Source organism: Gopherus flavomarginatus, chromosome 7, assembly GCF_025201925.1.
Source record: "Gopherus flavomarginatus isolate rGopFla2 chromosome 7, rGopFla2.mat.asm, whole genome shotgun sequence".
NCBI classification, from domain to species: Eukaryota; Metazoa; Chordata; order Testudines; family Testudinidae; genus Gopherus; species Gopherus flavomarginatus.
Window position 1 is genome coordinate 63,780,876 of NC_066623.1, and position 23,520 is coordinate 63,804,395.

The 23,520-nt window shown below is 42.2% G+C and overlaps 1 protein-coding gene across 8 annotated transcripts in view; it reads left to right on the top strand.

The window, feature by feature from the left end:
* Positions 1–138: 138 nt before the first annotated feature.
* Positions 139–23,520, top strand: part of ODR4 (odr-4 GPCR localization factor homolog) — a 40,067-nt gene continuing 16,685 nt past the window's right edge. For 3 of the 8 annotated variants that reach the window (XR_007775379.1, XM_050961451.1, XM_050961456.1), the window contains exons 1-10: positions 139–292; positions 1,395–1,519; positions 9,767–9,901; positions 10,349–10,444; positions 12,930–13,036; positions 14,436–14,472; positions 15,801–15,941; positions 16,617–16,712; positions 17,635–17,703; positions 22,039–22,167. Coding sequence is in view for 7 of the 8 variants with exons in the window: in XM_050961451.1 (XP_050817408.1) it covers positions 1,421–1,519; positions 9,767–9,901; positions 10,349–10,444; positions 12,930–13,036; positions 14,436–14,472; positions 15,801–15,941; positions 16,617–16,712; positions 17,635–17,703; positions 22,039–22,167 (909 nt within the window). In the remaining variant the exon portion in view is untranslated. Of the gene's footprint in view, positions 293–1,394; positions 1,520–6,108; positions 8,068–9,766; positions 9,902–10,348; positions 10,445–12,929; positions 13,037–14,435; positions 14,473–15,800; positions 15,942–16,616; positions 16,713–17,634; positions 17,704–22,038; positions 22,168–23,520 lie in introns of those variants that run through there. The other 5 variants (XM_050961452.1, XM_050961454.1, XM_050961453.1 and 2 more) reach the window with 5 other exon arrangements.

Below are 23,520 nucleotides of genomic sequence, written 5' to 3' on the forward strand. Positions count from 1 at the left end.
CAACTTTGATGGTTAGCAGTAAAGCTGGAGCAGCAAGGAAGAGGCGCTGTTACGTCCGCCACACACAAGATGGCGGACCATGCTTGGCAGTAATGACCGGCGCCCATTCTCCAGCGATTAGGTTTGTCTCCGGTTGGGCTCAGTGATTCGGCTACGTCATCAACCTACGCTTCGAGAGTTCACGCGTTGAGACGGGAGCAGAGGCTTAGCCTGGTGATGTGACGGGTGGGACGCACCTGTGCTGGGCGTTGGGGGAGCTGTTAGAGAGCTGGTGCCGCTGCCCAGTAAGCAGGTGAGGCGGCTGTGGCGGTGGGTAGAGGAGTGGGGAGGCTGGCTCAGCCGAGGGGGCCCGGCCCCTGGACATAGGAATCTGTCCTGGCTGGGGCAGAGGAAAATGTGTCTGAAGGGCGGTGGGTGTCTGACCTAGCTGAGGGAGGGGGAGGTCGAATTGCGGGAGGGAATGGTGGGAAATGTTTCCCCTCTGTGGCACTAGCTGGCGCCTCTGGCTGTGGTTCAGTCAAGAGAGGTGGATCCTGTTGTACCCCCCCCCCTCATCTGCTTGCACCTTGTACTCCTAGTCCTTGGGAGCTAGAACGTCGCCCCTCAGCTCTGTAGTGTAGATCTGAACTTTTTAGTTAGTGCCTTTGGAAGGAGCGAGTCAAATTGATTGAGGTACGTGAGCATGGCGGGACGGGGAAAGCGAGAAAAATCCCCTGAGTTCTTCCCATATGTCCAGATCCTACATTTTGCCTTCAAGGATTTTTTTTTTTTTAAGCTGCAAATGGAAGGTGTAAAACTGGCTCGTTTGACAGACTTCACAGTGACTTAAAAAATAAGTTATGTCTGAAGAAGGGAAATAAGAATGTTTGCAAAGTACAAATATTGTAGAATGTAACTGAGCAGGACTGTTCTTCCATTTTTCTAGGCTGCAGGTGTTTGCTGCTATTTTAATTATAAGTTAGCAATAGTGGTCTGACCGTGTGAGAATTGTGAATGTGTGAGTGAGCAAGAGGAAGTGAACTACTCCTAAAACAGTAAGAGTTGGAGGTTGTTTCATAGATCACTTGTAAATGATTTTTTCCTAGATTTTAAATTAAGATATTTGATTTGATATGTCAATTTCATTTGTTACCATATTTAAAATACCTCTTTTTCATACAAGTATGTTAAGAATAAACGAATACATTTTCCTGTGCCATAAAGAGACTTTTAGAACTTCAGTGAAGTGATTACAGGTATAAAGCTCATTGTAACTTTGTTAATGGTCACTGTCATACTAACACATTCAGAGTGTTTTTCCAACACTTTTTATTTCTGTACACTTAACATACTATGCCTTATGTCCTCAGATTAAGTACCTGAAGCAGTAGAATAATAATATTCTCTTTTTATAGATGGAAATTAGACTAAGCTCGCGGTAATGGGCAGAAGCTATTTTGTGGAAGAAGCTGTTGGACAGTATCTTTCAGAATTCAGCACCAAACCAAAGGCTTGTGTCACTGGCCTGTTGATAGGGCAGGTAAGTGTTTAAGTCTATATGAAAATGAATAGGCTTCTGTGTTGTGGATGTGTAACTCAGATTAACATTATGTTCATATAGGGTTTGTAATAACACTTCTTTATGTAGCCGCTAGAGTAAAGAACCTGTGTTAGTGACTTGAGCAATTTTGCATCCCACATCGATATCAAGCTATGGACTTGATCCTGCTCTCATTGACTTTAATGGTGTAGGATCAAACTCGTAAGCTTAATGTTGAACTTGTATGAGACAGGAAGGGGATATTTTGACAAAGGACATCAGGGCAAAACCATACTCTTATAAAAGCTGCCATGGTACCCGTGGAACACTTAGAGACTTGGTTTTTGAAATCTTGTCTGAAAGATACAGTAAATGGCATGGAACTACATTTATGCACCTCCAAAAAGATGAAGGGCTCAGCTAACTCTGCTGTGTTTCGAACTTGTGTTTCCAAGTAGTCTGGGGTATTGGTAGGAGTTGCATGCTTGTGTTGAAATGAGACTATATCTTCAGGTATTAAACCATAAAGTGGAAATGAGACTGAAGGTGATAGCAGCAACCTTTTGTCTTTTTATCTCACATTTCTGTTCCTTTATTTTCTTTCACGTTTTGCTGTCAGTGGGAAACCAGTTGTAATAGAATGACAGAGAGCAAATGTTACCGGTCTTTGAACTGCCACTGAAAATATGTCCTGTCATTAATATTTTGAGGGATCTAGAACACACTGGAGTTATTTGACAATGACTTTTTAAAGTGACTGTTTTAAAAAGTGTCTGCTTATATGTATATATTTGTGAATAATTAACATAAAATACGTTACCATTTTAATTTCTCCCACATTTGCCCTGCCCAAAACTACTAATCTGTTATTTTTTCATTGTTACTGTCCTAGGTTTCACCCTCGACTCTGGACTTTAGAGTACAGATGTGGGGACCTGCATGTGAACCTCTAAACTGAATTACTAACTTAGATCCGGTCTGTCTGCCACCACCCAAATAGTTTGAGTCATTTGGGAAACTCTGTCTCCCCCCCAAAACCTTTCCCTCCCTGGGTAGCCTTGAGAGACTCCACCAATTCCTGGTGAGTCCAGATCCAATCCCATTGGATCTAAAAACAAGGAAAAATCAATCAGGGTGTTAAAAAAGGTTTTTAATTAAAGAAAAGAAAGGTAAAAGAAAACCCTCTGGGAGATAACATACAAGATGATCTCACAGACAACAGATTCAAAACACAGAGGATGTTCCCCTGGACAAAAACTTAGTTACACAAAAATTACCCAATTTGATTATTCTCTAATGCCCAAGACAAGTTACAAAGAAAATAAACATAAACCTATTTATTCCCTTTTACTAATACTCACTACTTGATAAGAGGCTGATTTCTGGAGCTTTCCCACTCTGGTCAAAACGGAAACTGACTCTAAAACAAAGGAAACTTCCCTCCTTCCTTTTGAAACATCTTATCCCTCCATTGGTTCCTCCGGTCAGGTGTCAGCTAGGCTAGGTGAACTTCTTAACCCTTTACAGGTAAAAGAGGCATTAACCATTAACTATCTGTTTGACAATTACCTTGTCCTCCTGTTTATTTTCTTTTCTCTTCCCGTTGTGTCATCATATGTTTCAAATGCAAATTCTTTGGGTTGAGGCTGCCCCTTTTTTAAAAAATAATAATAATAATGATAAGTGTATGTATAGTCTAGCACAGGGGTCGGCAACCTATGGCATGTGTGCCAAAGATGGGATGGGAGCTGATTTTTAATGGCACGCTGCTGTCTGCCAAGGTCCTGGCCACCGGCCCTGCTCAGCCCACTGCTGAACCCAGGCTGGGTGGGGCCAACGACCAGGACCTCGGCAGGTAGCAGCGTACCATTAAAAATACTACCCAGCCCAGCCTGCTCTTCTGTGCCTCCACCAGTGTGCTGGGTTCCTGCAGCCGAACAGTTGGTGGCCCAGGAGAGGAAGAAGCAGAGCCAGAACCAAAGGCGCAGCGTGCTCGCTGCTCTGGAGAAGAGGTGGGGACGGGGTCTTGGGGAAGGAGGGTGGAATCAGGGCATATCCCCTCCAGCCCCTGCCGTGAGCCGCTCAGGGCATGACTCCTGAATCCCTCCCACACACACAGCCCTGAGCCCTGTAGCCCCCAGGCCTCTACCCTGACCTCTGCACCTCCCATGACCCCAGCTCTGACTCCGGCACCCCCCACACATACCCAGTCCCCCACACTCCATGCCCTGACTCCTGCAGCCCCTTCACACACACACCCAGCCATCTGCCCTGATTCCTGCACCCCCTGTATATACCCAGCCCCCCCACACCCCATGCCCTGACTCTTGCACCCCCCACATCCCCATCCCCACCCCCACCCTCAGCACCAAACAGAAGCTCCTGCACACACCCCCCCCTACATTCCCACCTGCACTCCTCACATCGAATGAGAGCTGCCCAGGTAAGCACTCCACACTCAAACCTCCTGCCCCACCCCTGAGCCCCCTCCCTCATTCTAGCTCCTGGCCAGACCCTACACCCCAAGCTCCAACCTGCTCCTTCACCCTCAGCCCTTTGCTCAGTGCACTCTCACCTTCCGCTTAGTGCAGAGAGAGAGAGGAAGAGAATGGGCTAAAACCAGGGAGAAGGTTGGTATCCACTCTGTGTGGGCAGGGCTGGGACCCCAGACCGGCAGCGGGCTGAACGGAGCTGGCAGCCGGGACCCTGGCTGGTAGGAGTCGGCGGATGGAACCCCAGATTGGCAGTGGGCTGAGCGGCAGCGGGCTGAGCTGCTCAACCCGCTGCCGGTCTGGGTCCTGGCCACCAGTCCCACTCAGCTCGCTCCTGTTCTGGGGTTCTGGCTGCCAGCCCCTTGCCAGCCAGGGTCCCGGCCTCAGGCCCCGCTCAGCCCGCTGCGGGCCTAGGTGTCCCAGGCTGGCAGCAGGCTGAGCAGGCCGGCAGCGTAAGGTCAGCATTTTAATTTAATTTTAAATGATGCTTCTTAAACATTTTAAAAACCTGGTTAACTTTACATATGACAGTAGTTTAGTTACATAAAATATAGACATATAGAGAGATTCCTTCTAAAAAAGTTAAAATGTATTACTAGCACATGAAACCTTAAATTAAAGTGAATAAATGAAGACTCAGCACACTACTTCTGAAAGGTTGCCGACCTCTGGTCTAGCACAATGGAGCGTTTGTCTCTGACTGTATCTTCTAGCTCAGTGGTTTTCAAACTTTTTTTCTGGTGACCCAGTTGAAGACAACTGTTGATGCCCATGACCCAACAGAACTGTGATGAGAGATTTGGGCTGTGGGAGAGGCTCAGGACTGGGGCAAAGGTCGGGGGTGAGGGCTGCGGGAATGAGGGGCTCAGGGTGTAGGAGGGCACTCTGGGCTTGTGCAGAGGGTTGGGGTGCAGGAGGGGGTCAGGGCTGTGGGCTGGGGGGCAGGCTCTGGGCTGGGGATGAGGGGTTTGATGTAGAAGGGGGCTCCAGGTTTGGGGGGAACTCAGGGCTGGGGCATGGGAGGGTGTCAGGGCTCTGGGCTGGGGATGAGGGTTTTGAGGGGGTGCTTTGGGGTGGAGGGGGCTTCAGGTTTGGGGGGGGTGCTGAGGGTTGGCCTGCGGTCGGGGGTGAGGGCTCTGGGCTGGGGCCAGGGATGAGGAGTTTGGGGTGAGGAAGGAGCTCTGGGTTTGGTGGGGCTCAGGGCTGGGGCAGTGGGTTAGGGCACGGGCTTACCTCGGGCGGCTCCTGGTCAGCTGTGCAGTGGGGGTGCTAAGGCAGGCTTCCTGCCTGTCCTGGCACAGCAGACTGCTTTGCACCCCAGAAGTGGCCAGCAGCAGGTCCAGCTCTTAGGCGGAGGCACTGTGCTCAGGACAGGGACAGTGCATGGAGCCCTGTGACCTCCCCGCTTAGGAGCCGGCCCTGCTACTGGCTGCTTCCGGGACGCAGCGCGGTGTCAGAACAGGTAGAGACTAGCCTGCCTTATCCAGGCAGCACCGCCTATGGGACCTTTAATGGCCAGGTCGGTGGTGCTGAGCAGAGCCGCTGCTACCCAGTGCCTTACATTCCACAACCCAGTACTGGGTCATGAACCGCAGTTTGGAAACCACTGCTCTAGCTGCCATTGCAATGCAATTATTAGCTTCTGTTTGTGTTATATGCTGTAGATTATTTCTTCTTCCTGGATCTTGGGTCAGTGGTGGTGGTCATTTTCTTCATGGAACAAATAAGAATCCTCTTAAAAAAAATTGCAGCCCTCAAAGTTGTGTTCTTTGCTAGCTTCTGGTTGTTCTGATGTCCTAATGCTTTACAATCTTTACAGTAGTGCTTTTAAGGACCCAGAATGTCTGCTCACCTTTAGGAAAAGTGTTCCAATCTGTATCCATTTCAGTTCCACTTGAAGTTCATATACTGCAGAGGATTCAGCAATAAAACTGATAACTGTCAAACATACTATACATAAATCTTCATTACAGACTTATGTGAAGGATAGACTGCATCAAATTTGCAGGTCATTGTGTATATTATGCTGAGAGATGCAGCAACTGCCATTGTTAAATTTGAATAATCAGGTATAATTTGAGGGTATGTCTGCACCGCAAAATTAGGTCGATTTTTTTATAGAAGTCAATCTTTAGAAAGCAATTTTATACAGTTGATTGTGTATGTCCCCACTAAGTGCAGTAAGTTGGCGGAATGCATCCTCAATACTGTTGCTAGCATCGATTCATGGAGTTTTGCACTGTGGGTAGCTATCCCACAGTCCCCACTGCCCATTGGCACTCTGGGTTAAGCTCCCAGTGCCCAATGGAGCAAAAACATTGTCGTGAGTAGTTTTGGGTACATGGGAGGGGGAGAATCACTGACAGGGTAGCCTGGATGGGGTGGAGGAGGAGGGAAGGACAAGACCACATTGCTTACTGTAGCCACGCTACAAATCAAAGCTGTTTGAATGACAGCCTTCTGTTGCTTGAGCCATCTTCTGGAGTTGAGCGGCCGGGTGTCCGAAACCTTCCCCACCCCCACCCCCATTCTTGAGTGTCTGGGTGAGGAGGATATGGAACTTGGCGAGGAGGGCAGGCGGTTATACAATAGATGCAGCAGAGGTCTGTGCTCTGGTTGCCTTTCCTGCAGCTCCACCAGACACCTGATCATGTCCGTTTGCTCCCCCATTAGCTTCAGCATCTCCTCCTGCATATTCCAATCATGCTCACTTAGTGCTTTCCTGGTCTCTGCCACCGAATGCTTCCATGCATTCAGCTGTGCTCTATCAGTGCGGGAGGACTGCATGAGCTCTAAAAATGTCACCACGCATACATTTTTTCCACCTTCTAATCTGCGATAACCTCAGGGACGGAGTTGATGCAGGGAGCACAGAAACTTTTGCACTTGCATGAGGGATAAAAAGGGAGTAAAATTTAAGAAGATAAATTTCTGAGAACAAAAGGGAGACTTTCACAGTGAATCAAGCAATTCACATCAAACAGCACGTGTTTTAGGTACACGGTCGCATTTTGCCTTTTATATTGAGCGCCTGCCTGTGTGGTGACACATCTCACACACAGCTGGGCAACAGAATTCAGTTTCCAGGCAGCCATGGTAAGCCAAAGGGTATGTGGGTTTGGCGTCTTCTGCCTTCGTAACATGTGGGAATGATTTCAAACTGCAGCTTCCTCTTTTTCCATAGCAAGCAATGCTGGTTAGGTTTGCCGTTTAAAAGGAGGGGCTGTGGTTTTGGGGTGTATGTGCAGCTCACCCCTCCCTGCACTGCGTGGCTATTCTCCAGGATGATCTCTTTTAGCCAAGTGCAAACAGCCCAGCATGAAAGGGGTCCTTTTACTGTTCCCTTACAAAAATTCCCCTATTTCAACCAGGTGACCATGAATATCACTCTCTTGAGGCTGACACAGAAAGATAAAGACCGAATGTTGCATGAATGCGACCAAAACCCAGGACCATTCGCTGCCATGCTTTGTGCTGCAATGCTTCCAGACTACTTGTTAGTGGCTTGGCGTGGTAAAGTGTCCTACTGTGGAGGATGAAATAAGGCAGCCCTCCCCAGAAACCTTCTGCAAAAGCTTTCAGAGTACCTCCAGGAGAGCTTCATGGAGATGTCCCCGGAGGATTCCTGCTCCATCCTCAGACATGTTAACAGACTTTTCCAGTAGCTGTACTGGCTGCGAATGCATCCCAATTCTTCAAGGCAAATCAGACATTAAACACAATTGCTTTTAACCCCTGCAATGTAGTTACAAATATGCACTCACCAGAGGTGCCTTTTCTGCCTTCAGGGTCTGGGAACAATTCACTCTGGGAAGTTATTGGCTCCAGAGTGATGGAAAGGTCCTCGCTGCTGGGGAGAACGAATTCTATGCTTGCCTGCTGGGCATTCTCCTCCTCCTCCTCCTCCACCTCCACAAAATCCTCCATCATGTTGCGTGAGACTCCCCCCTTTCAGGTGTTCTCCCCCCGCTCCTCCGAATGGTATGCAGCTGGTCATAGAAGCAGCATGTCTGGGGCTCTGACCCGGAGCGACCATTTGCCTCCTTTTGTCTTGTAGTAGGCTTGCCTGAGCTCCTTAACTTTCACACGGCATTGCTATGTGTCCCTGGTGTAGCCTCTCTCCACCATGTCCTGTGTGATTTTGGCATATATATATCAGCATTTCTTCTGCTGGTTCGGAGCTCTGTCTGCACAGATTCTTCTCCCCATACAGCAGTCAGATCCAGTGTCTCCTGTTTGCTCCATGCTGGAGCTCGTTTGCGATTCTGGGACTGCATGGTAACCTGTGCTGCTGAGCTCACCATGCTGAGCAATGAAATGAAATTCAAAAGTTCCCGGGGCTTTTCCTGTGTACCTGGCTAGTGCATTGGAGTTGAAAATGCTGTCCAGAGTGGTCACATTGCAGCACTCTGGAATTGCTTCTGAAAGCCAATACCATCAAATTGCACAGCGCTGTGTCTGCACTACCCCAAATTTGACCCAGGAAGGTCGATTTTTAGCGCTACTCCCCTCGTTGGGGAGGAGTACAGCAGTCAATTTTAAGAGCCCTTTAGGTCGGTGGAACAGGGTTGGTTGTGTAGCCACATTGCTTATAAAATTGACCTAACGTGGCTAAATTTGACCTAACCTCGTAGTGTAGACCAGGCCTAAGCCTCTATTCTCACTTACTCCGATCTCTCTGAAATTTATAGTACTTGATTTCTGGCCAAAGATGACCTTATTTTATCTCTTGAAGTTTGTGGGGAAATGGTATAGTAGTTTTAGGATATGTCTATATCCGTATCATGGGCTTTGATTGCAACTCGTGTGGACATACCTGAGTTTTAATCTAGCTAGCTCAGGTACCAGAGCAGTGAAACTGTGACAGCACAGGCTTTAGCGCAGGCTAGCCACTCTAGTAATTATCCATACTGCTATGGCTTCACTGCTCTGGTATCTGAGCTAGCTAGATTAAAGCTCGGGTATGTCCACACGAGTTGCAGTCACACCCCATGATTGCAGTGTAGATGTACCCACAGAGCACAAGTAGAGTATCTGGGTGAGCAAGGGTATTCACATCCCATTACACAATTTTTTGTGTGAACTGTGTTTTTTGAATAGCCTTGCAGGTAAATAGGTGAGGTGTTGAAAGATGAGAAAACTAGAGCTTTGAGACTTTTAAAATGATACACTGAGCATAATAGTCTTTAATTACATGACATGTTGCTTCTCAAGTAATATTACTTATTTCTACAACTTTTTACTATCACCAGTTACTCTTTAGGTTTTAAAAATGAAGAGTTTAAAAAAACCAAACACATAGCACTACTTACACTGTGGACTTTTTTTTTTTTACACTTCTCTAGGTTTGGAAAATGTTAATGAAAACAGACTTAAGTTTCACTTTCAATCTAGTAAATTTCACTTACAGGTTCTCCTGCACTAGCACAGTACTGCAGTGCTTGGGTTGTAAGTACTGCAAGGGCCTGTTTTTGTTTGTGGGGAGAGTAACCCCCAAAACCAAATCTATTTCAAAAAGAATTTAAAAAAAAAAAAGCCGAACATCTATTAGACTTACTTTTTCTACTTTAAGAGTTAAGGACAAGGGAGAAAAAATATTTCCATGTGTGATTTTAAAAAAACCCTCAATCTGGGATATTATAGAGATGAACTACACAGCAACTCAAAAGGTGCTATATATTACACTATGATTATCTTTATAAATAAATACCAACCTCAGTCGTTTGTTTTTTTTTTTTGTTTGTTCTCCCCAAAGTGTTCCCCACAAAGAGATTATGTGATTCTGGCTATTCGAACACCTCTAAGAGAAGAGCAAAATGAAAGAAACAAAAATTATCATCCAAAATTGGCTGACATTGATGAAGAATGGGTAACAGGACATGCTAGTCAGGTAAACCACTTTCAGAAGATGTACAGTTAATGTAAGAAATAAGTGTGAAATTCTTCTTAACTTCAGATCCTAATTTTATGCATAAAAGAGTCTTCTCAAGAGCCCTTTGATGGCACTGATTTTGTTAATTGATCAAAACTTACACTACTACAGCCAATATTAAAAGTAGTATATTTACGTCTTTTCTGCAAAGCAAGTGGCCCTGTAGTTTTTGGGCACAAAACTTGCATGAAATATATGATAATAAAATGGAAAAATAGAGTATTTTTAAATTAAGGGAATGTGACGGTGAGAAATAGCCTTGCTAATTTTAGTCTTGCAGTTTATTCTACATCTGGGTTCTGATACCTTTAAAAAAAAAGTCCATAGTAAACCAAGTGATATAGTTTATAGAACTTTATAATCATAATAGTAATTAATAATGTGATTTTCTGTTTATTTTGTAAGTTGTCTAGAATGCTCCCAGGAGGACTACTAGTTCTTGGTGTATTTATTGTTGCAGCTCCAGAGTTGGCAAAAGACATCCAAAATGCTTTGCGCAAGGTAAGTGCATAGATAATGTCCACAGGAAGGAACTGGATTTTTTTAATTTGTGTAGCAGAGTAATTTTCTATCACTGCGGTCTTAGCTATATTTATTAATTGGATTCACTGAAACGGAAACCAAAAATATCCCAGATAAATGGTTTGCTGTAAAAGGTTGCCTGAATTTTTCAACATGGGCAAAACAATATGTATTTCTACAACATTATTCTTGGAAACATCTGTAACCATTTAGGCAAAAAAAACAGCCTGAGGCAGACACCTGGCATATAAAATTTCAGTCCCAGTGATTAAAGTTTGACAAATCTATAAGCAACTGAAAAGAAGCTCTTATAATGGAAAGTGTGGGGCAGCTTTTATATTTGGCACTGCTACCAGTCTCCCCTATAGTAACCTATATATCAGTGGTAGCATTATGAATGTTACTCAATATCAGGACAGATACTTCTGTAGATAACTTCCCAAGATGTGGCAAAGGACAAAATTTAAGTGATTTTTCATCTGTTATTGTTTATATAACTTTGTTTAATGTATTGTCTTTTTCATACCAACTGTCTTCCAAATTATCTGACCGAGTTAAATGGTTGAAGCGGGAACTGGAAATGTGGAGGCAAATGAGACTCTGAGTTTTCAGGTGTGGTCTGAAGAGAGTGTTGGTGAGATGGAGAGATATGAGAAAGCTGTTGCAAATATCAGAAGCTGCAGGGAAGGCAGTCAGATTGTATTGAGGAACTGAGAGAAGAGGAAGGTGAAGAAAGAAACCAGGTCTATGAGCGGGGCATGAGCAAGTCCATGAAGGGTGTTTTTTTAAAAGTGCAAAATGAATTGAGTCAGTAGATTGTTTGTTTGTTTTGTTTTGAAGATTAGATAGCTAAGGGTTAATGTCTCTTTCACCTATAAAGGGTTAACAAACAGTGACCTGCAAACACCTGACCAGAGGACCAATCAGGAGACAAAATACTTTCAAATCTCGTGGAGGGAAGCCTTTGTTTGTGGGTTTTGGGTTTGGCTTTGTTCTCTCTGGGTCCTGGATGGGGCTAGAGGTGCAACCAGGTTTCTGCCAATCTCCCTGCTACAGTCTCTTATCTATTCAGAATTGTAAGTAAGAAAAGGCAGTCATAGTCTTTTAATTTGTTTTTTTTCATTTACATCTGTGTACTTGCTGGAAGTAGCTTAAATTGTGGTTCTACTGGAGAAAGTTTCTTTCTATTGTTTATAAGTTGAAAGACCCTGTAACTTTTTACCATCTAAAGTGCAGAGATAAACCTTTTACTTTTTTTCTTTCTTTTTTATTAAAAGTTTTGCTTTTAAGACCTGTTTGATTTTTTTCCCCCAGTTAAGGCTCTAGGGAATTGAGTCTGTATATACCAGGGAATTGGTGGGGAGGAGGGAAAGGTAAATTTCCTCTTTGTGTTAGATTCACGCAGCTTCAATCTGTATTGCCTCTGGGTGAGGGGGAGATAGAAACTTGATCTCTCTGTGTTGTGTTTCAAGGAATTGATTCACGGTATCTCCTAGTGTACCCAGGCAGGAAAGATCTGGGAGGAGGTAAAGAGGTGGGAGGAAATGGTTTATTTCCCTTTGTTGTGAGACTCAAGGAACCTGGGTCTTGGGGTCCCCTGGGAAGGTTTTGGGGGGACCAGAGGGTATCAGGTCCTAAAAATTCCTGATTAGTGGCAGCGCTACAGAATCTAAGCTGGTAATTAAGCTTAGAGGACTTTATGCTAGTACCCATATCCTGGATGCTAAGGTCCAGATTTGGGAATTATACTATGACAGAAGGCAGTCAGATTGTATTGAGGAACTGAGAGAAGAGGAAGGTGAAGAAAGAAACCAGGTCTATGAGCGGGGCATGAGCAAGTCCATGAAGGGTTTTTTTTTTAAAGTGCAAAATGAATTGAGTCAGTAGGTTGTTTTGTTTTGAAGATTTGTGTGATAGTGGTTGTTTTGCCTTATACTGTAGCATGTACAGAAAGCTGCTGTTCAATGTAAAGTCTGCACATTAGATATTTTCATTACATCATCTCCAGCGCTTGAGTCTTTCATATGTGATGTTTCAGACATTTAACGGCTGCACCAATCTAACTAAACCCACGTATTTTTAGTTCCTGTACTATCTGAAAATTGGCTTGTCTCAGATCATTCTATCTTCAGACTCAGATTTCATGTTAGATTATAATTAAAAGCCATAAAGTCCTTGGAAAATGGATGCAGGCATCAGAGTGGCAATGACCGTTCCCAGGGGTTTGCACAGATCTTTCCATCAGTTTTAGTTTGTATATTTGCAGCCTGTGCATTTGCAAATATTCAAGTTTTGGTTCTATTACAAAGTGTTATACAGCTGAGAAACTGACCCTTAGTGAAAATGACATGCTGTTTTGCTTTAAAACTGAAATACAGGGCTGTTTTCAGTAATTGTAACTACTTGTTTTAATTTTTGTTTCTGCTACGAAGAAAAATCCCATAACATTTTTTTCCTTCTTCAGCTAGTTTTTTCAGTAGAAAAGTCTATAGGTAAAAAGAGGCTCTGGAATTTTGCTGAGGATGAGGTCTCTGACAGAGTGGCTCTTCACCTTTGTTCTGCTACAAAGAAGTATCCTTCTATAGCAAAAATATAATGTAGTCTTTTGATATGGTGTATTGAAATATAATATAGGGCAGGATCTATCTAATCTGTCTGGTCTAATTGTATACTTATTGCCACCCAAAAACTTTATTATCTTTGTGTCATGGGTTGCTAGGATGGATATTCCATTAACACAAATCATAAAAAGCAAGGCATCTGCTCTGCACTCAACTTATCAGTTCCCCTGCTCCTGTCCTTCCACCGTTCACAGCCCACATTCTCCACCCTCACTCTGCTCAACTGATGTGCAGCCATAACTTTGAGCATGTTTACTGGTTATATGGTCATGCATTTTGATTGATTTTAGGGTTGGTTGGCCTCAGTAAATTACATTATTAATTTTTGTATGATGCGTGTAAATAGGTGGGTATGGTGTCCGATTGCAAATAGTAAATGCAGGATGTTTTTCTGTTAAGTTTTATATGAAAGGGTAATCTCTATTTGGTAGTAATTTTCATGTAGAAGTTACACTAGTGCACACAGATTTCCATTCTGTGTTACATTTATTGTCGGAGTTGAAGGCTATACACTAGTTGCTCAGAATGAGGATAAAGATATAGGGGTTTCTGTTGGTGGAAGGAAACTGAGGAAAAAGAGGGTGGTCAGCAGGAAGGGGCCTAGATGGGGAAGCACAAGGGAGTGGAGATCTCTTTTAATGAACCACTTATGGCTCATCAGAAAGGAGAGCCTCTTCCCAGCAACATCTTCAGGTTTTCCCTTGCACTCTCTATGCATATTGCTACTTCTCACCATGCCCCACTACTTCACTCCCATATTCAATTTGTAAAAGTGATCTTGTTTTTAAATATCAAAGGCACCCAAAATAACATCTAATGTCTTTCTGTATGGCACTGTAACTTGCAATTGTAATAATCAACCTTTAAACTATTTTTTATTATGGTGTGGAAGTAACAGGCATGGTTGGAAGAATGTTGTGGGTCAGTGAAATAGCTGTGCAAGTGAGGATCATGGGGAAGAGCTGAGGCTCAAGAGATTTATAGGGGGAGAAGTGTTGCTCTGGAGGAGGCCAGGAGAGAGAGCACAATTGTAGAGAAGTATGGGAGACATCAGGGCTTGCAGGTGAAAATACATATCACCATTGGTAGCTATCCACGTGAATGCATATTTGAAAGGCAGTTACATCATTCCTGTAGTGCTTGCAGTTTACAAGTGAAGCTTTTTTTTAATTCCCATCAATGTGAGAACATTCTCTACAATATTAAAAACTTGGCTCTGAAAAATAGGAAGATAGTAAACGTTGATGATAAATTACAAGTTAATTTAAAATATGTTTTTTTTATTTTGTTCCTTAGTTTATTTGTTCCTTTTAAGCATATTTCATTGAATTTTTCCTTAATTAGTAAAGGATACTCTGTCGAACCTATGATATGCAAGATCCAAAGGTAAGATTGACTTATAAAGTTCAGAAGAAATGGATTTTATTTCAGATTTGTAACATTGTATTGGTAGCCTTATTTAGGGTGTACTGATATTAATTTGGATAATATGGGAATTTTGTTTATTAATGTAATTATTTGATCTTAATAATAATTAGTATGGGTTAGGCTCGCCAATCTGTTTGATCAGAAGATAAAAGTTCTTGTCCTGAATAAGTCTCAACAGAATTTATAAAGGACCCTCTGGGGTATGACAGGAAGCTTACACTGAGACAGATATAGCCTTAAAGACTTTTTATTAAAATCAATAATAGCAAGTAAATGATAAAAATTCTCAAGAGTTACAAAGTTACAATTGCATTACTGCTATTCAAAAGATACATATGAGAATATAGTATTAGATGCAACAAAGCTTTGGTTAATATACTCGCACCCTTTCTTGATAACTGGTGGTAAGAGACACAGGACCAGCCTTGCAGTTCAGGTTTCTCAATTCTTGAGTGAGGGATGCAGTGCTTACAGAATGCTAAGAGCTGTTAAAGCTTACTAGGGTTTACTTGACTATCTTAAACTTAAATCAAAACCTAATAAACAAACTAAGAATAAAACTTAGGGAAACCAAGCTTAGCCTAATTTCCTTGAAACTTAAAGTTTCAGAAGAACAAGTATAGCCTACAAATAGTAGCAGTCATCGTAGATAGAGTGGAAGAAGTAAGTGAGAAATGGAGATAGAGAGAAAAATAGAGATCTAAAGCTAGTAAGAAAATGGAGATAATGGAGGTGGAGAGAATGGAGATACTCTATTGAGGTGGTTACCTCTTTTATAGGGCAAATGCCGGACCTCCTTCCTCTTATGCCCAAATTTCATTTCTCACCCACAGAAATGTTAGGGTACACTTACCCCATAAGCTAGTATGTATGTGCGTATTGAGGACAGGTATGTACGCACATCAGTCTTTTGTGGTGTACTTGTTAAGTCTGTGGGGGAAAAATCCCCTATGCCATTCGTCATTGTCTGTCGGTCTAAGTAAAAGGTCATAGACATAGGTGTGGGTACTCATCTATTTAGATAACAAGATAGTGGTCAACTTTGCTTTCTGAATAAAAGGTCTTAATGGAGATATGCTAACTTTGCTTTAGCTTAACATGCAGGATATTTCCTGTAGGTCTCTTGCATTACAGCCAAACTTACTTTAATATAAACCTGTAAACCTAGTACAATACATCAAATAAAAAGATATATATTTAAGCAAGCAGGTTAGTCCTGTAGGCTACAGAATTAAGCCATTATATTTGCTACATTTTAAAAATAAAACCCTGTCTTTTCCTCCCAGAGTTCAGCTAAGCCAGCAGACTGGAAGTACCAAAGTGGCCTGTCTGCCTTCTGGCTATCTTTGGAGTGCACAATTAATGTTAATATCCACATCCCACTTTCTGCTACATCAGTCAACTATGAACTAGAAAAGTATACAAGGGTAACTAAACAATAATGATACAGTATTTCTTACTCCATTAATATTGCACATATTACTGTACTGCTTAGAAATGAATAATGTGTTATGAAAATATGGAGTAGATAGAGTAATAGAATTAAGGATTTGTTACTGGCAGTTAAATCTATAAGGTAATAAGTTCCTTATGCACAACTCACTTGCTGCATTAAGCATAAGGAGAGAAATCTTTCAAGATTTTTATTTTCCTGTGTTTGTTTAATTATTCAGAAACATTATTAGGAGCGTGTAGAGAAGATAGCAGCTTTACTTTTTCTCTTCATTCGATGCAGGGTCTGGTTTTGGAAATATAAAATCCAGTGTCCATGTCCTCAGTATAGGTGGTTATGCAAATTAGCTTTATTTTTAGGCCAATAAAGATTAAAATTAATATTTCTATTTCCTTTAGGAAATGTAGATTAAGAGGTGTCTTGAAAGTAGTATGTTGTCCTTCAGTATGATACATGTGGGTGAGAGGTCTGAAATTTGTTTAGGAGTTGTTAATGTCTGTCTTTGGTTAATGATTTAAATATGCATTACAGTAGTTTTGGAGTGTTGGTGGGTTTTGTGGCAATATTCAACCAAAAGTGTAGTTTATTTTTGGAGATGCTTTCTTCCCAAAATATACACAGAAAGACTAAGTGTTTTTGTTTTTTAAAGAACGGATTAACCCGGTGGGCAAAACAGATAGAGGAAGGTGTTTTTCTGATCAACGGGCAAGCTAAAGACGATGACGCAGAGCTGTTGGAAGGGCAGGTGTGTGTTGTATAGCATGGAATTAATATCAATGTGCCACTCATAATGTCTGGTATGGTAATATTAATGGCTAAAAGGTCTTCCGCAGAATAGTTTACTTCCAACTGGCATGTGCCATGTAATTAGTATAAAGGATTGCTTTTCTCTTACGTAAAAATGGCCATACTGGGTCAAATGAAAGGTCCATCTAGCCCAGTATCCTGTCTTCCCACGGTGGCCAATGCCAGGTGCTTCAGAGGGAATGAACAGAACAGGTAATCATCATGTGATCCATCCCCTGTTGCCCATTCCTGGATTCTGGCAAACAGAGGCTAGGGACACCATCCTTCCCTATCCTGGCTAATAGGTCCATCAATGGCTATCTTCCATCAACTTATCTAGTTCTTTTTTGAACCTTGTTATTGTCTTGGCCTTCACAACATCCTCTGGCAAAGAGTTCTACAGGTTGACTGTTTATTGTGTGAAGAGAGACTTTTTGTTTGTTTTAAACCTGGTGCCTATTCCCCACCCATCCTTGAAGCAAAAAAGAGATGATTGTAGCAGTAGTGAAAAGGATAAATTAGGGAGAACTGGTGTATAAGAACTCTGCCCATATGCTTAAGATCAGATTGACTTTTATGGATGACTTCAACAGCTTTATTGCTGTTGCAGTTTTTGGAGGTAAAGTGCGAGCCACTCAAGAAGATTCTAATGAGATCATCTAAAACTGTGCAGTTGTTTTGGTACTGAAACCACTACTAATAATTTTTTTTCCCAAAGATTCCTAACATTTTGTTAACTGTGTCCTTACGGTGGTTTCCCTATCTCAATTTTCTTTCTAAAATCTACAAACTGGTACTACAGGCCAGTGGAGCACCTAGATATGGTAGATACAGAAATGCTCTATGTATTTCATATAATTTTTTCCTTTCTTTTATCTCAGAAAAAGTCTTCAAGAGGAAATATTCAACACAGTACTCAACCCTTTGATGTGAAGGTTCTGATGCAATTGGTAAGCACTGTGTGTGGAAAATGCCAATAAGGTTAAGTGCAGTATTTCATAAAGTTTTATTCTCAGATGCCTAATCTAAAAAAGGGCATGAAGTAAAAATTGAAAATGTCTTTTTTTTTTAAATAACTACTCCCTACTATAGGGGGTAATTCTTGTTCAAATTAATATAGCCCTGGTATGTAGGGACTTATCCAAGTTATTGACTTCAGTGGGAGTATCAGGTCATGATAGAGCACCTAACATCTAAGGATCATATAATAGTTGGAGGGGAGTGAAACTGAGGCCTAGAGATGTTAAATTCTGTAAACTGCTCATCTTGGACAGAATCCTGCACCTACAAGCCTCCATTTACTTCAGTGGGGCCACATCTACACTACAGCATAAAATCGAAATTATTAAAACCGGTTTTATAAAACTGGTTTTATAAAATCGATTTTACGCGTCCACACTAGGGCACATTAATTCGGTGGTGTGCGTCCATGGTCCTAGGCTACCATCGATTTCCGGAGCGGTGCACTCTGGGTAGCTCAGTAAAAGAATGAGACCAATAACTTCGATTTCCATCCACATTAACCCTAAATCGATATAGTAATATCGATTTTAGGGTTACTCCTCTCGTTGGAGGAGTACAGAAATCGATTTTAAGAGCCCTTAAAATCGATTTAAAGTGCCTTGTAGTGTGGACGGTTACAGGGTTAAATCGATTTAACACTGTAGTGTGGACCAGGCCTGGCGCTTTGTGTGGCTGTATGGGTTCACATGCACCAAAAAAAGACTTGTAGATTTTAAGGCCAGAAGAGACCATTGTTCTCATCTAGTCTGACCACCTATATAACACAAACCATAGCATTTTTATCAAGTGCTTTCTGATTCAAGCCCATACCTTCTGGTTGAGCTAGAGCATATATCTTTTAGAACAGTAGTGCTCAACCTTTTCAGTCTACTGTACCCCTTTCAGGAATCTGATTTTGTCTCTCACCTCACTTAAACTACTTACTTTTCTATTTTTATGTCTGATTTTGTAAGCGTCACAGCACATTATTACTGACAAATTGCTTACAGTAACTCCTCACTTAAAGTCGTCCCAGTTCACGTTGTTTCATTGTTACGTTGCTATCGATTAGGGAACATGCTCGTTTAGAGTTGTACAATGCTCCTGTCATAGGTTTCACCCCCACTCTGAACTTTAGGGTGCAGATGTGGGGACCTGTATGAGAACCCCTAAGCTTAATTACCAGCTTAGATCAGTATACTGCCACTGCCCAAATCGTTTAAAATACCTGTTTGGGTCATTTGGGAAACTCTGTCTTCCCCCCACAAAATCTCTCCCTCCCAAGTACTGTAACCCTTCCCAGGGTAACCTTGAGAAACTTCTCCACCAATTTCCTGGTGAATACAGTTCCAAACTCCTTGGATCTTAAAACAAGGAAAAAAATCGATCAGGTTCTTAAAAAGAAAACTTTTAATTAAGGAAAAGGGGTGAAAGGAATACCTCTGAGATTAGCATGTAAGATACTCTCACAGACAACAGATTCAACACACAGAGAATGTTCCCCTGGGCAAAAACCTTAGTTACACACAAGAAAACCCAATTTGATTATCCCTCTAATGCAAAAAGACAACGTCACAAAAGGAAATAAACTAATTTATTCCTTCTTTAATACTCACTCCCCTGTATGATTCCTGGGTCTTTTCACTCCCACACAAAACTGAAACTAACACTGAGAAAAAGGAAAACTTCCCTCCTTCCTCTTGAAACATCTTGTCTCCTCCCTCTCCCACCCCCCATTGGGTCCTCTGGTCAGGTGTCAGCTAGGCTAGGTGAACTTCTTAACCCTTTACAGGTAAAAGAGGCATTAACCCTTAACTGTCTGTTTATGACAGTTCCCTTCTAACGTCATTTGGCAGCCGCCTGCTTTGTCCACTGCTTGAAGGAAGAGCAGCCCTTTGCAGCTAGCTGATGGGGGCTTGTAACCAGGGTGGACCAGCAGCCCCCCTATCAGCTCCCCACTCCCCTAAATTCCTTGTGCTGCAGCCACCCAGCAGTCTAGCAATTGCAGGCTAGCAATTGCCGGCAGTTCAGCTGTCACTCCCCCCACTGCCATGTGCTGCTCCTGCCCTCTGCTTTGGAGCTGCTCCCAGAGACTCCTGCTTGCTGTGCAGGGGGGAGAAGGGGGGAGCTAATGTCAGTGTCCCCCACCCGCCTGCTCCTGCACCCTGCTTACCCTGTCTCCATATAGAGCAGGGAGGGGACACGGACTGAGAGAGAGAGAACCTGGGGCAGCAGCTGCTGTCTCAACTTCCTGTTCCACTTAAAAAGACAATGCACTTAAGAGTGGATCAGTTTACTTAAAGGGTCAGAGTGCATCTCTCTCTCACCCGCACAGAAGGTGTGTGTCTGTCTGTCTGCTGTGCTGTCTTCCCTCCCTCATGTTCGTGCTGCCTTGTGTGAGAGCTACATTAACAACAATGTGTTAACCCTTGAGGGCTCAGCTGAGTGCTAGCTCATCATTTAGCAGTAATGCATTCCCTGGGAAATATCCCTCTCTCTTCCACCCTCTAACTTCACCACCTCAAACAAGCTTCACGATTATCATAGCTGTGAACAGTATTAAATTGTTTGTTTAAAAAAAAAAAATGGAGATATACCTATCTCAGAGCTGGAAGAGACCTTGAAAGGTCATTGAGTCCAGCTCCCTGCCTTCATGAAGGACCAAGTACTGATTTTGCCCCATATCCCTAAGTGGCCCCCTCAAGGATTGAAGTCACAACTCTGGGTTTAGCAGGCCAGTGCTCAAACCACCGAGCTATCCCTCCTGCCCTTATACTGTGGGGAAAAAAAAAATCTTCCTGGAACCTAATCCCCCCTATTTACGTTAATTCTTATGGGAAATTGGATTCGCTTAACATAGTTTTGCTTAAAGTTGCATTTTTCAGGAACATAACTACAAGGTTAAGTGAGTTACTGTACTTTCTTTTTACCATATAATTACAATATTTACAGTCATTGATTTTATATTTACATATCAGTGTATTGTATATAGAGCAGTATAAACAAGTCATTGTATGAAGTTTATACTGACTTTGCTAATGCTTTTTATGTAGCCTGTTGTAAAACTGGGCAAATATCTAGATAAGCTGATGTATTCCCGGAAGACCTCTGAGTACCCTCAGGGATACACGTACCTCTGGTTGAGAACCACTATATTAGAAGACAGACATCCAATTCTGATTTTAAAGACTTGAGGCGATGATGAATCCATTCCGTTCCTAGTTAAGTTGTTTCAGTGGTTAATTTACTCACTACCTCCCCCCCCCCCGCAAAAAAAAAGGTTAAAAAGTGTCTTTTTTCAAATAGCTTGTGTGATCAGGGCCCAAGGGGCCTGTTGATGGTTACACAAAATTCATGACATCTTTACATTTAATCAAAATAGTAATAATGCAAGTTTTTTCTTGTGAGACATGCCCATTTATGCTCTATGAAAAGGGCAGATGTTTACAGTCAAACTATCAGTCTCTAACAATACTGTTTATACTAGAATAACTGATTGTTCTGTGAACATCTTTGTAGTAGTTAAGGGAGAGCATCAGACTGAAGGGATTTCCATAATGGTCTTCCTCTTGCCACAGAAACTTTATAGTTTGCCCTAAAATCGGTTAGGGACACCATGAATATTAGCTTTGATCTAGTTCCAAATATGACCAGATAAAAATCTCTTCCTAATTAATTCTAGGACTGGTGGATGACTCTGCTTTAAGAAAAATACTCAAAACAACACAACGTAGATATTCTAGATTATACTTACTAATACAGTAAGTAGACAAACTTTCTGTCACTTAAAGGCTTCAAAAAGTAATGTAAAAGGGAGGTTACTGGGAAGATACTGTATTAATATTAACAACAAGCCATTTGAAAATGAAATTAATTCTCTAGCCCTAGTATGTGCAAAATGCTTTTTTTTTTGTAGTTGAAACAGTAGTGACCAAACTTCAAAAACAAGCAGAGAGAGCTATTTTCAGAACCTTGCTAGCATCACCATTGATGTCTATTTGCATGCTGATGAGAAGTAAACATAAAATACATTAATTGCAAGAAAGGATAAGTTCCTGGAAAAGCAAATTTTAAAGTAGTTACCAACTGGAAAAAGACAAAAAACTGTTAAGACAGATCTTCATATTTAAGATATTTGCTTAAAAGTATAAACTGTGAGGGGAAAATAACACATTTTACCAATACTTAACATTTTAAGTTAATTGAAATATATAATGACTTCATGACTGACCGTATTGCAGATGCATAGTTTACATTGTAATGGAAATGTGTTTGTCTTTCAGTCCCAGAGTTCAGGTCACAGATCTACAGCAACTGTGCAAGTCTGCAGTGGTTCCATAAATCTTAAAGGTGCTATGAAATGCAGAGCTTACATCCATAATAACAAGCCAAAAGTTAAAGATGCTATTCAGGTATTGAATGTAGTGATCACTTTCCTTCATTGCTTTTCCTGAATATTTTACTGGAACCATAAAATTATTGTTCTACCTTTGCCTTTGGTAGGATAATAGAGGTCTAAACTGAGCTCCAAAACTTCTGAACTCCAGACAGCTAGAATGATAGTTTGGAATTTTTGGAAGTCCTTTTTATCGTGCAAGAAAATAATTTTTTCAAAAGTTTAATTTTATTTAGAAGCAGTTCAGTTTAGATCTCTTCTAGTGTGTTTTGTCCTCCTAAGAAATCCTAACTTACTCTTAGTCTAGTGGTGGTAATGGTTGGTGTAAAGTTTTCTTAAAATTAAAGGAATTACTTTTGTATGTTACGTGTTTTTGTACTTGCTAGAGGAAAAATGTAGGCAGAGTAGATAATCCAGTTACTCTCTTAAAATGTGCTTGAAGGAATAGTACTTCTAAATCAAAGTGATCTTTTATGTTGTCTTGCTGCACTTCTAATATTGTCCAAAAAAGTACTGAACATGACAGTCAGTATTTTTCCATGTTGCAACCTTCTGCCTGGTAACAGACCACATGTTTTGAAATCGTACTGTGACAAAGTTCCTCCTCTACCTTGGTGAGTCTTGTGCTTATTGGCAGATTTGCTCACCTCACAGATTCACCCTGTAGATCGCGAAACAGCCCAGAGACCTTCCCTTCTGGTAGAAGCCACAGTCTAGGTCAACTCCTTCTGTGTCTGATCAGGAGTTGGGAGGTTTGGGGGGAACCTGGGCCCATCCTCTACTCCGGGTTCCAGCCCAGGGCCCTGTGGACTGCAGCTGTCTAGAGTGCCTCCTGGTACAGTTGGGCAGCAGCTACAATTCCCTGGGCTACTTCCCCATGGCCTCCTCCCAACACCTTTTTTTATCCTCACCACCAGACCTTTCTCCTGATGTCTGATAAAGCTTGTACTTCTCAGTTCTCCAGTAGTATGCCTACTCACTCTCAGCTTCTTGCATGCCTCTTGCCCCCAGTTCCTCACGCACACGCTTCCTCTCCTCTGGCTTCCCCCTGGCCTGACTGTAGTGAGCCCTTTTATAGCATCAGAGGGGCCTTAATTAGAGTCAGGTGCTTAACTGCCTCACCTGATTCTTAGCAGGTTAATTGGAGTCATGTGTTCTCATTAGCCTGGAGCAGCCCCTGCTCTGGTCACTCAAGGAACAGAAAACTGCTTATTCAGTGGCCAGTATATCTCCCTTCTACTACTCTATCACAGTACATATAATCTCCTACTTCTGTTCGTGATTTAGGCTATGTCTACTCTAGAGACCTTACAGTGGCTCAGCTGCACTGTTGTAAGATCTCCTGTGTAGCTGCTGTATGCTGATGAGA